This window comes from Pristis pectinata, chromosome 19 (assembly GCF_009764475.1).
Source record: "Pristis pectinata isolate sPriPec2 chromosome 19, sPriPec2.1.pri, whole genome shotgun sequence".
Classification (NCBI taxonomy): Eukaryota; Metazoa; Chordata; class Chondrichthyes; order Rhinopristiformes; family Pristidae; genus Pristis; species Pristis pectinata.
In genome coordinates, this window is record NC_067423.1 from 16,641,575 (window position 1) to 16,655,423 (window position 13,849).

The following is a 13,849-nucleotide window of genomic DNA, read 5'->3' on the forward strand; positions in this document are numbered from 1 at the left end:
GAATATAATTAATACTTATTAATATAAATCACATAGATACAGTAAACATTTCTGATGGAAATATATCACAACTTTTTGACCAAATAACATCCACATTCCAGGAATGAATTCTCCACTGCCTCTACCTAATAATAATGGCCTGAAATTTCTCATTTGGCTCATTGAGTCCATGGTGGCTCTCAGAGGATTTCCATCAGTCTTACCCCTCACCTCACACACCTCATCTACCTGTAACCTGTAACCCATTCTCTTTAACATGCCATTAACTCCACCCTGAATCTCTTTCAACCCACATACAATAGGGGCAATTTACAACAGCCAGTTAAGTTACCAGTACACCTTTGGGGTAGGAGGGAAAAAAAGAGCATCTGGAGGAAATTCAACACAGTTACAGGGAGAATATGCAAATGCTATACAGAAAGAAGCAGTGGCTAGAATTGAACTCATATCATTGCAGCTGTGAAGCATGAGCACTACCTGATGCACCAATGTGCCATTCCTATTTCTGCACAGAACGGCTAGCAATAACCTTCATAACTATGAAGAAGTTCAGGAGCTGAATTTTCTCACAGCTGATCACCACTGTCATTCCGACTGTACTTTGATGTTAAATTCCTCATGGAATCCAGTGGCAGAGTACAAACTGCTTGCAGTTTCCCAGCAGTTATGCAGGGAAATTTCCCTGCTTAACGTTTGCCAATTTCTGCAACTCCATTAATTTCAATGTACAGAAACGGCTCTGAGGGAAAGAAGCGTTTCAGGTAATTTATAATTTTTTGATTTAATTGAGTTAATTTCAATGCAATTATTTCTAAGTGTTTCTATTGTTGTAAGAAAACTAATTTAACATTTATTATTTTTAAATAATTAAAATATTAAATACTATATTTAATTTTTAATCACTATTCTTTTGAAACAGTTTGACAGTTTTGACTGCAGAAGCAGCTTGGTGATGTCAGTCAAAGCATTTTGGTGGGACTTACGATTGGATTGGCATTGATTTGGGGAACGTGGTGTCACTGGAAGATCTGCTCAGGTAAGAGCAGGTGTAGTGAGTGGATAAATGGTAAGTACAAGTGGTTTGCTTTTCCAGTGAAATTCTGTTGCATTATGATTTTCTGAACACTTTTTCCACATTCTGAATATTAGTTTACAACATTTTATTACATAAGAACAAAAGAATTAGAAGCAGAAGTAGGCCATTTGGCTCTCACAGCAACTCTGTTATTCAGTTAGATCATGGCTGATCTTTCCTGTACTAACCCATATCCTTTAATAACTAAAGATCAGTTGATTTTAACTAATGATATCAGATTAACCGAGTTGTAGTTCTTGCTTTAGAGTCATAGAATCATATAGCACAGAAAAAGTCCCTTCAGTCCACTATGTCTACGACAACCATTACATCCAACTATACTAATGCCATTTATCTTTTCTTGAACAGCAAGTTTATATTTGCTACCATCTGATCTGTGAGGCCTCCATAATTTATATTCATGCATGAATGGCCATGTCACCTATGCGCCACTCATGCTGAGCAGGCTTTCCTAGAGCTCTGCTTCATTATTATTTTAAGGAGATCTGCCAGTCTGGTGGTGGGTAGATTCCCCTTATTTATTTACCAAGCTGGCTTTTCCTTGGACATTTAATCTACATAATAGAGGGATAGATAGTGAATATCTTTACATGCCATCCACAGGTAATGAACGGGTTCCACTTTTACAAGCATCCACAAGTCAAATTTTTCCATAAGTCGGAGAATACACAAAAATCACTCAATGTGGCAACCATGTGGTTACCGCAGTATTGTAATGAATGGCACCAAAAAAATGTAAGATGTATAAAAATGAACAATTACTACAAGTGGAAAGAGGAAACTAGTTCTGCCATTCGTAGGAATGGACATATGTACATATGTTGGACTTCAAAGTCAAAGTCGAGTTTATTGTCATATGCACAAGTACATGCATGCACAGGTGCAATGAAAGTAGCACCAGTAGCACCACAGGCACGTAGAATCATAGAAGCACCATTCACAAGAGAAACAGAAATCAAATATAAAGTGTACACAAATTTTACAAGAAAGAACACATAGAACATAGAACAATACAGCACAGGAACAGGCCCTTCGGCCCACAACGTTGTGCTGAATCAATTACATTAGTAATAAAATGCCCAAGTAAACTAAACTGAAATAATCCACAAATAGAACAAAAAAAGTCAATTTTAGTGCAAAGTGGTCATAGTGTTGCTCTAGTGATTAGGGTTTTGCTGGTTGGTTCAAGAACCAACTTTTGAATTTAATAATGCCATGGGAGCTCCTTTGTATGTAGGGGTGTCCATAAGTTTGGCATTCATAACCCGAGTCAGTCTACATATGGATTAGAGAATGCAATGGTTAATTTGGTGTTGGGGGGTGGGGGGGGCGGATGTCTAACTGTGAATATTTTTTCTCTACATAGAGAAAAAGTGAATCCTGTTAGAATAGAGGAATGGATAAGTAATCCCATTATACATGATAGAGGGCTGAACAGAGAATCCCAATTTTGTTATAAGCAATAATGATAAATCTCATTATATACATTAGAAGGGTCGACAGTGAATTTTGCACAAAGTAGGAGTGGTAAATTCCATTATGTATGATAAAGGGCCAGAAAGTGAATCCCAGTTTCGCGCAGCACAGGGGCAAATAATGAAAATCATTTTTTACAATCAAGGGACAGATGGTGACAAAAGAGTAACTCTCAGTGAATCCCATTATGTACAAAAGAAAGAATGAAGTTTAATATTATTACATACAGTGGAGGAAAGATAGCAAACCCGGGTTTCTACAATGAATGGATGGCTGGCAAATCTCATTATATAACTGAGGGACTGGCATTTTATCTCAATATACAAAATTAAGGGACATATAATAAATTTCATAATCTATAACAATAGGATGGCAGTGAATCCTGATATGAAGAAGAGAGATGGATGGTAAATTGATATATATATATGTAGACAGTCAGGTATTGCATTCTCTTTTATATAAAAGAGATTTTTTTTATATTCAACAGAATAATACAGTGATTCCAGTCATATATGACTGAATAAAAGACACTGTCTCAATATATACTATAGAAAGAACAGTGGTGAACAATACGATAAAAAAAAAGGGGGTTGAATAGTAAATTCCATTACATTCAATAGGAGGTCAGCCATTAAATACTTTTATATGCAATGAAGAGATGGACAGTGAATCCCATTAAGTACTATTTCAAGAGATCCAATTGAGATATAGATGGCAAAAACCACTTTTCACAACAAAGGAACAAAAAATGAAACTCTTAGATACAAGAGAGTGATAACTGTGATAATTTACCAAAATTCTCTGGACTATGGGCAGGTCCTGGTGGATTGGAAGACAACGAATATCATACCACTGTTTAAAAATGGATGTAGGCAAAAAGCAGGTAACTATTGGCCAGTTAGCTTAACGTCTGTAGTCAGGAAAATGCTTGAAGTTATCATTAAGGAATAAATAGTGTGACATCTGGATAGAAATGGTTCCAGCAGGCAGACACAGCAAGGATTCAGGAAGGGCAGGTCTTATTTGACAAACTTGCTGGAGTTCTTTGAGGATATAATGAGTGCAGTGGATAGAGGGGAACAGGTGGATGTTGCATACTTGGATTTCCAGAAGGTGTTTGACAAGGTGCCGCATTAAAGACTTATCCATAAGATAAGGATGCATGGAGTTGGGGGTAATGTATTAGCATGGATAGAGGATTGGTTAACCAATAGAAGGCAGAAAGTTGGGATAAATGGGTGTTTCTAAGGTTGGCAATCATTAGTGAGCGGGGTGCTGCAGGGGTCAATGCTGGGCCTGCAACTGTTCATGATATGCATTAACAATTTGGAAGAGGGGACCGAGCGTAGTGTATCTAAGTTTGCTGATGACATTAAATTGAGTGGAAAAGCAAATTGTGCAGAGGATGCAGAGAGTCTGCAGAGAGATATAGATAGGTTAAGTGAGTGGGCAAGGGTCTGGCAGATGGAGTACAATGTTGGTAAATGCAAGGTCATCCACTTTGGAGGGAATAATAGATGAGATTATTATTTAGATGGTGAAAGACTGCAGCATGACAGAGGGACTTGGGAGTGCTTGTGCATGAATCACAAAAGGTTGGTTTGCAGGTGCAACAGGTTATCAAGAAGGCAAATGGAATGCTGGGATTGAATTTAAGAGCAGGGAGGTTATGCTGCAACTGTACAGGGTACTGGTGTGGCTGCACCTGGAGTACTGAGTGCAGTTCTGGTCTCCTTACTTGAGGAAAGATATACTGGCTTTGGAGGCGGTGCAGAGAAGGTTGATTCTGGAGATGAGGTGGTTAGCCTATGAGAAGAGATTGTCGCCTGGGACTACACTCGCTGGAATTCAGAAGAATGAGAAGGGATCTTATAGAAACATATAAAAATTATGAAAGGGATAGATAACATAGAGGCAGGAAAATTGTTTCCACTACTAAGTGAAACTAGATCTAGAGGACATAGCCTCAAGATTCGGGGGAGCAGACTTAGGAGACAAGGAGGAACTGCTTTTACCAGACAGTAGTGAATCTGTAGAATTCTCTGCCCAGAGAAGCAGTGGAGGCTACCACACTAAGTATATTTAAGACACAGTGAGATAGATTTTTGCATAGCAGGGAAATTAAGGGTTATGGGGAAAAGGCAGGTAGGTGGTTCTGAGTCCACAGCCAGATCAGCCATGGTCTTATTGAATGGCAGAGCAGGCTCGATGGGCCATATGGCCTACTCCTGCTCCTATTTCTTATCTTCTTAAGAGAGGATAGATGGTGGTTTGAATCATATACAATGGATGAAAAGTCATTGAATTCCATGACATACAATTGAGGAACTAACATTTAATGTACATACAGTAGAGGAAGGTGAATAAATACTGTTTTCTACAATGAAGCGATGGTTGCTGATTCTTATTGTATATACTTGGGAGAATGACATTTAATCTTGTTACATAGATTTTAAGGAGAGACACTGAGGGATGTATGGTGAACCTCATAATAAAAATTAGAAGGAAGGATACGAATTGTGTAAATTTTATTGAGAAATGTTGAGTGACTCCTGTTATGAAACTGAGGAATATGAGTAGGCTATTTCATCCTTCAATCCTCTTCCATCATTTAGTAAGATCATGGCTGATCTGTAACTTACTCCATATACAGATTTCTATAATAACGTTGGTTTTCAAAAGTCAACAATATCAGATTTAAAATTAACAACTGACCTGGCAATAATTGTCATTTATAGAAGGGGATTCCAAATTTCAACACCACTCTGTGTGTAGTAATGCTTGCTAATTATGGTCTTGAGGCCTGCCTCTAATTTTTTGTTGATGCCCTCCTTGTCCTGACTTCCAGTTAGCGGAAGCAGCCTCCCCCTATCTACCCCATAAATTCACCTTAATATTTTTCAATCTTCAATCAAATCATTCCTCAGTACTTATAAATTCTAAAGATCATGTGCCTAATTTGTGTAGCTTCTCCTTGTAAGCTAACCCTAGATGTGAAGTATACTGGTAAACATGCACAGCACTCCCCCAAAGCCAAAGGTGGTGACTGGAACTACACACAGAACTCTGTGTGCAATCAAACTAGTGGTTTCAGTTGTTATAGTATACTGTCCAGTAACCCGAATACAAAGGCCAGTATTCCAATAGGTTTTTGATTATTTTCTGAACGTTGCAATATTTTAATGACTCATCCCACTACATGGACCACTTTGGGTCTCTTTTGGCTCTCCATTGCTTCTGTCTTTTAACCATTTAAAAAGTCCTGTTCCATAGATTTTAGGTTCAAAGTTGATGATTTAGATTTGTCTATACCTTAAAATCTGTTTGCTACAGATATGCCAATTCTCTCAATCTGTCAATGTCAGTTTGTTACTTAAAACTTCCATTTTTGGATTGTTGGAAAACTTGGAAACATGGTTATGTATCTAATCATCTTGGCTATTTATGAATATCTGCATATCATCCATACTCTCTGCCTCCTTCTTCTCAGACAATTACCTAGCTAAGTCAGTAACTTGCCTTCAGTTCCATAAGTTTTGATTTATGCTATTATGGGGGAGTTCATCATATACTTTCTGGAAATCTATTTAAATAATTTACTTTGAATTTCCTATTTCATATTTCTCTAAAACATCAGAGGCCATTCAGCCCATCAAGTCTATGCCAGCTCACAGAGCAATCCCATTGTCCCATTAATTTTCCCTGTAACTTATTCTCTCCACATTCCCATCAACTCTCCCCAGATTTTGCCACCCACCTACACTAGAGGTAATTTACATTGGCCAATTAACCTAATAGTTAGTAGATACAATAGCAATGTTTAAAGGGCATTTAGACAGGCAAATGATGAGGCAGGGAATGGAAAGATATCGACCATGTGTAGTCAGATAGTATTAGTTTGGATTGGTATCATGTTCGGCACTGACATCGTAGGCTAAAGTGCCTGTTCCTGTGCTGCACTGTTCAATGTTCTATTGTTTTTTAACTCTAAACAAAGAATTTCTCTGTTCACTTAGTTAATCATCTCCAAATCAATTTAACCAGTTTCATCAGGCATGACCTACACTTTTCATATTCAAGCTGGCTTTCTCTGATCATCTAAAAATTCTCCTGGTGTCCTTTCATTCTATTTTTAACCATGGACTCATGGAATTTCCCAAAAACAGATGTTAGGCTAACAAGTCCTTAATTCCCTGGATTCCTGATCTCATCTTTTTTTCAAATAACAGAATGGCATACACTATTATCCAATCAAAAGGAATGTTTCCTGACTCTATAGGATAGATTATAAAGATTAGAAGGCTGAATGTTTAATTGTCTGATGCAGTCTTGAAAGACAACTAAATAATAAAACAACATGAACTGTTTAAACTCTGTTATTCATGTCCTTTTCTCCTTAGGCAGTCCCTCAGGATTAAGGATGATTTCTTCTGTTCTAGTTCTGTGGATTCCAACATGACTATTGAAACCAAAATGGCAAATCACAGGCTCTTCCACAGACGAGGCAGGAGGTGCTTGATGGGACAGCTGGGCAGGTAGTTTCTAGGGTGGTATGCTCCTTCTAGCACTTCCACTGGACTTCTAGGTGCTGCTCTGAGCACATAAACCTGGGTACTCAGTGCCATCCTGAATTCTCTATCTCCACTTTGAGTGGTCATGGACCAGGGATTCTTGGAAGTCACTGGAGCTGCTGTATTTTTTGTTACAATGAGACTTTGAGAACATTCTTCAATCTTTTCTTCAGTCCACTTGGGAAACTTCCCAATACAGAGCTCAAGAAAGGACATTTTCTTCAGGAATCTAGTGTTGGTGTGATTAACATGGAGAGCCCATTGGAACCGACTGAATGTAGTTAGGGCAATGCTAGGGATGTTCGCCTAAGTGAGAAGACCTTCAGTGTCAACCCACCCTTAGGCCAACTGAGAAAGAGGGTACTTGAACACCCAAGACCTCAGATCTGGCAAAATAATACACGTGGTCAACCAGGCAGCAATGATCCCTGTCCTCTCATATGCTTCTAAGACCTGGACTATCTACGATGGGTACCTCAAGACACCGGAAAGATACCACCAATGGTGCCTTTGCAAAATCCTTCAAGTCCACTGGAAGGAGAAGCAAATCAATGTCATATGTGAATATAAAAAGATGTAAAACAATACAGGAGATAGACAGAAAGACATATACACGGATATGACCCAATGTGAATTCTGTTAAACATGATTGAGTGTACTGAGGGTTAACCCTATTGTATATTAAAAAATGATGGGCAATGAATCTTGTTAAGAAGAATGATGAACAATGAATCACATCATGTGCAACAGTAGATCCTGTAATGTAAAGTAGTGGGATGGATGATAATTCTCATTACATACAACAGAGGCACTGACAGTGTATTTCATCTATACTACAGAATGGCTGATGGTGAATCCAGTTATGTACAGCAGAGGGATAGATATCCTATTATATACAATAAAGCAATGGGTAGTCAATTCCGATAAATATAATTGAGAAACAGATATTTTATCTTTATATGCAGTAGAAGTATAGATGGTAAATCCCACTGTAAGGAAGTGATGGATGGCAAATCGCTTTTCATACAATAGATGGATTAATGTGCATGGATGACGCTGATTATATACAATAGAGAGAAAGAAAGTGAATCTTGCTTCACATGATACAGAGATGAAAAGTGAGACTCATTATATGCAATAAAGGCATGGATGGTGAATCATGTTATATAAAATACAGGGATCAGATTCATCATCCTTCTCTCTACTCTACTTATTTTATTTAATAAATGGATGAATGCTGAATCTTGAATCTTGTTACCTAGACTAGAGAGAAAGACGATGAATCAGGTTCTAAATAAAGAGTGGATTGGCAGTAAACCCCACTTATCCAAAACTGAGGAATGGATGAAGAATCTTGCTTTATACGTTAAGGTGATGGGAGTAAAATCCATTGTATATATAAAATGGATGGAAGGACATTGAGACTAATTGTAAATAACAGAGGTATGGATTGTAAGTAATTTAAAATAGGACAGAGGGATAGGCATTTAATGCTGCCATGTTAAGTAAAGACATTAGGCAGAAATTCCCACTGTAAAGCCTATTGGGAAAGATATACAATTTAATTGAATAGGAAGAAAGAAAATATGTTATATATGATAAAAAAAAGAGTGAACCATGTTATGTACAATGGGGTGATACAAACTGAATTTTGCTTTGTATAGTTGTTGGATGCAACAGAAGATCAGAGAATGAATTCTCTTACATATAATGAAGGGATGAACTGTGAATTTTAATAGATGGATAAAAACCTAGTCTTGTAATGTAGAATAGAGGGACAGAGACAGACAGCATGTCCATTTAGATATTATTAAGGAACAGATTAGGCCTCCCATTAAAGACAATAGACAGACTAAATTCACTGTATGGATTGGGATGGACAGTGAATTCCAATGAATACAACAGAGAGGCAGACTCAGAATCCCAAGCATCCAGGGAGATTGATAGTGAATTCCACTTTGTACGATAAAGGAATGGATGGTATACCCCATCATTCACAATACTGAGATGATTCGTGAATCCTGTTATTTACAATATATCAAAGGTCTGTGAGAAAAACATTTTTTATACAATAGACAGATGGTGAATTCCATTGTATACAACAGAACACAGATGGTGAATGAACAATGGAGGAATACACATTAAAGGCTATTGGTTATGATTTAACAATGGACAGTAACTCCCATTACATACATTAGAGATACGGACAGTTAATCTCATTATATGCAAAAGAAGGACAGTTTCTGAATCCCATTGTGAAGAAAGCATGATGAGTTGTAAACTCTGCTCTATACAACAGCAAGACACAATGAATTTCATTAAATAAAATGGAATGAAGGACAATAGCTCCCATTAGTGCCAACAAATGACATTTAATCTTGATACATACATCTGAGGAATGGACAGGACACACTATTACATACCAGAGAGGAATGGGCAGTGTCTCCCATTATATATTATGAAAGGAAAATATAAGTGACGCAAAAGTATAAAATTTCAATATGTCCAATAAAAGAGAGAGACAGTGAAACCCCCCTCCCACCCCTATAAAGGCTAAAAGGATGGATAATGAATTCCTTTATAAACAGCAGAGGGGCAGACATTGAACTCTATAGCATACACTAGAGGATCAGACAGTATATTCAACAGTGGGTAGGAAAATGAATAATTGTATTATGAAGAAAAGAGAGAAAGCCTGCGAATTCCATTTACAGATAATAAAGTGACAGACAGTGAATCACATTGGAGCAAGGGACAATGAATCCAGTTACACACATTTCTGGATGGACAGTTAATCTTGTTATACTCAATATAGGGATGGACAGTGAATCATGTTATATACTATAGAGACAGAGACACAGCATTAAAGTACAGGAAGTTAATTTGGTTGTATACGATATGATGATGAACAGAGATACTGCAATTTAGAAAGGGGTCTACAGTACTTTGGATAATACTGTAGAAATTGTGATAGAAACATAGTTTTCTTCTGCATTAACAGCTGAAAATGTTGTACATATACATGCACCTATTTATACAGAGGTATGCAAAAACATAAAGACATATAAACACGCATTTGCAATTACAAACACACCCATTTGCAGCCTCTGAAACATGCAGACACACATGCACACACGAATGCACACACTGACAGACACCAACACACACACTGACAGACACCAACACACACATTGACAGACAGACAGACACACACACACACAGACTCTCTCTCTTTCTCTCTCACTCACACACACACACACACACACACACACACACACACACACACACACACACACACACACACACACAGACTCTCTCTCTCTTTCTCTCTCACACACACACACACACACACGCGCTCTCAAAGTGAAGTGGTGATGGCTGCCATGATTATATGGGCACATTCTGAGTATATTTTGAAGGCATGTTATACTTCCAGTCTGTGGGAGAAACTGTACAGGGAAGAAAGGCTGCTGTGCCTCAGGCTTGAAGCTGCTTTTAATAGAGATCGACCCTCTTGCAAATAAATCTTCCTTTTCTCAGTTCTATGGTCTACATTGAAATATTTTCAATATAGAGAAAAGGGGCAAACATATTTTTACATCACAACAACCAGTATTTAACACTGATCATTTAAATAGTCTGTTGTCTGTATCTAGCTGCAGTCCTGCTGCCTGCAATAATGAGGAATGAGATGAATAGAATGTTGTCTATGGTAAAACATGCACTTACGCTGCCCATCTCTCTAACATACGGCTATAACAATGGTTCCTAATCATGTTGCAAGAATGACAAAGCTTGAAGATGCAGAGAACCAAGCAAACAACACTGACACAAGCTGTTAAACTGGAATGGATTTGCAAGGGGTTACAGAAGCTGTGTGGAAAATTCTCAAGACAGAAAAAACAAATTTCCATTCAGCTATGTACTATTAAGATTTTAGCTCAGTATGTGTCTGGGTGCTTCACAAAGGAAAAAAAAGGAATCAGGAATGCAGCAAATCCCACCTTTAGCTCCTCGGAGGACAAAGCCATATCCCTCGTTCTCCTTTTTCTGAAGCAGTGCTGTCTTCTCCTCGATGACATAATCACTGTGAGAGAAAGACAAGAGGGGCGCTGGATTACTTTTCACAACCATCTTCAAAAGGTGATCACCAGCATTCAGCAGCAGCAAAGTCTTGACTGTGTGTGTGTGTGTGTGTGTGTGTGTGTGTGTATGTGTGTTTTGTGTGTGTGTGTGTGCTTTTTTCTCCAGCTGTGTGTGTGTGTGTGTGTGTGTGTGTATGTGTATGTGTGTGTATGTGTGTGTGTGTGTATGTGTGTGCGCGCGCTTTTTTCTCTGCTGCACAGATTCGAGTTAATAAAATAAAATTGCTTGCTTGCTGCTGAAATTACCAGCAAACAAACATACACACATACACACACACCACACACACAAACACATACACACACATAGTCCTCAGTCACTCAAGCAGCATGCATTTCTCATTCTCCCTCCTCCACACAAACCCCACCCCTAGCCTCCTCTTTCTTCCCCTTTCTAAATGGACTCTTGCATGAAACATGGATGGGAGGGAGGACTTTGGGGGTGGATGGGAGTGGGGGGGGGGGGGGTTAGTTGTCAGGAAGAAATCAAGCTAGTGCCGATCTAACATTCCAGTTGACATTTCTAACATAAGCTAGCAGCTGGGTGTTAATTATATGCAAAGGAACTTCCTATGGGATGCAGGAGACACTCATGTACACTTGCTGTTAGAAGGGAAAAAATAATAACTGGTTCTTGTCTGCCGCAAGCACTAGTGTGCGTGTGAACAATTAGCAAGTCAGCAGCAGAAATCTGGATAGATTTTGCAAAAACAATCTAACATAAGCCAACCTTGAAATTTGCTTCACAGTGTATATTAATATTTACTGGTTCAGAATTGAGGCAGAAAATAAACTAATTGTTTATCTCAAACTGACAAATATTCCAGTGTAACACCATGCAACGAATAAGTGGGCTACTTGCCCCCCCCCCCCCCCGCCCCCAACACAAAACATTCACCAAGTTACTTTCGGCCATCGATTAACTCCACGTTTACTTCATAAACAAGAATATGACAGATAAAAATCAAATCATTAATGTATAAGTTATTAAGCAGCATATAATTGTCATTTTCATGAATTAGTTTTATCTTACTTTTCAAGAAGTTATCTGTTTTAAGTCCAGACTAACTTCCTTGAGGAGGACTGAGGAGTCTGCATTGTCAGAATCTTTTCTTTAAGCTATTTAGCTGAGGATTGTTTAATCTTTCACATTGACTTACAAGGTCAAATATCATTGTTTTTTAAGAGGGTAAGTACATGTACTACCCTGGCCAATACTTATCCCTCAATCAACACCTAAAATATATGAACTGATGATTATTTCATTGTTGTTTGTGGAATCTTACTTATACAATTTGCTGGTGCCTTTCAAACATTTTTACAGTTGTAAAGCAGCTATGTGAATGTGTCTGTTTTTTTTGAAAACACACTGATATACTGTTAAAAAACTCTGATGTACACCACACCTCTCAATGCAAGTCTTCAACTTCTTTCACACCTCTCAGGATGTGGTTGTAACCAATGAAGATGCATAGGACTGCAAGGAACTGCAGTCACATATAGGCCAGATCCAGCAATGATGGCAATTTCATTCCTTGTAGGATATCAATGAATCAAAAAAACTTTAGGACAATCTAATAGTCATAGGTTTCTGGTTACCATTCCTGAAATGATCTTTCAAATCTAGACTTATCTAACTGAATTGAAATCCCACAAATGCTCCCAAATTAAAAGCTAAGGTCTCTGAATACTAATCCAGCAATTTAATGTACCCACCACAGCACTTTGGGTCTTCATAGAAGATGTTACAGAGTGTGACAGTGGGTATTGAGAGAACACAGTGTGGATATATTAGAGCTCTATATTAAGGGGTACACTGCATATCAGAGTGTTCGTAAAATGTGATGTGTCTATCAGAGTAATAGAGAGGGCTAACACAAACAACATTATTATGAATGGTTGGGTATATCAGTGTTAAATTGAAAGGTGTGAACTAAAATGACGGGTCTGAAATAAACAAAGGATATAGTATTCATTAAATAGTTAGTGAGGTTGCAGGGTATATCAGTAGATAATGGGTAGTATAATGGGTAGTATTATTTATATTATATAATAATATAAATGTGTTACAATGATGAAAGCGTCAGTGTCCTATAATGAAGGCCACAGGGTATATCAGGGTATATTAGATTGTTGATGAGAGAGAGAGAGCGAGAGAGAGAGAGCGAGAGAGAGAGAGAGAGAGAGCGAGAGAGAGAGAGAGAGAGAGATATGTACGGTAGTAGCAATTGATTTAAAAGGATGATAGAGTGGTTAGTGTGGGCTGTTCCACAGTTTTACAGCTATGGTGTGGGGTTCTGGGTCTTTTCCATTCATTTTTGATGTAGAGTTGCTGGAAATGCTGCCTACCCCTAACTCCCATGAGAAGGTAGCAGTGAGTTGCAATCTTGAGTCATTGGTCTGGTGACAGGACTCCAACATTGCTTTAGGATAAGGAATTTCAGATTCTTGACCAAACAAAAATGACAAAATTGTGATTTATTTCCAAGAGTTACTGTGCAATTTGGAAAGGAACATACAGGTGATAGTGTTCCAATGTGACTGCATCCCTTCTGCTTCTAGAT

The 13,849-nt window shown here is 38.1% G+C and overlaps 1 protein-coding gene across 5 annotated transcripts in view; it reads right to left on the reverse strand.

Annotated features, from left to right (window-relative positions):
- The window catches only part of shank3a (SH3 and multiple ankyrin repeat domains 3a), an 813,035-nt gene that overhangs the window by 169,938 nt on the left and 629,248 nt on the right, over positions 1 to 13,849 (reverse strand). For all 5 annotated transcript variants that reach the window (XM_052034272.1, XM_052034268.1, XM_052034267.1 and 2 more), the window contains one exon: positions 11,148 to 11,230. In XM_052034272.1, coding sequence (XP_051890232.1) covers positions 11,148 to 11,230 — 83 coding nt within the window. The remainder of the gene's footprint in view (positions 1 to 11,147; positions 11,231 to 13,849) is intronic.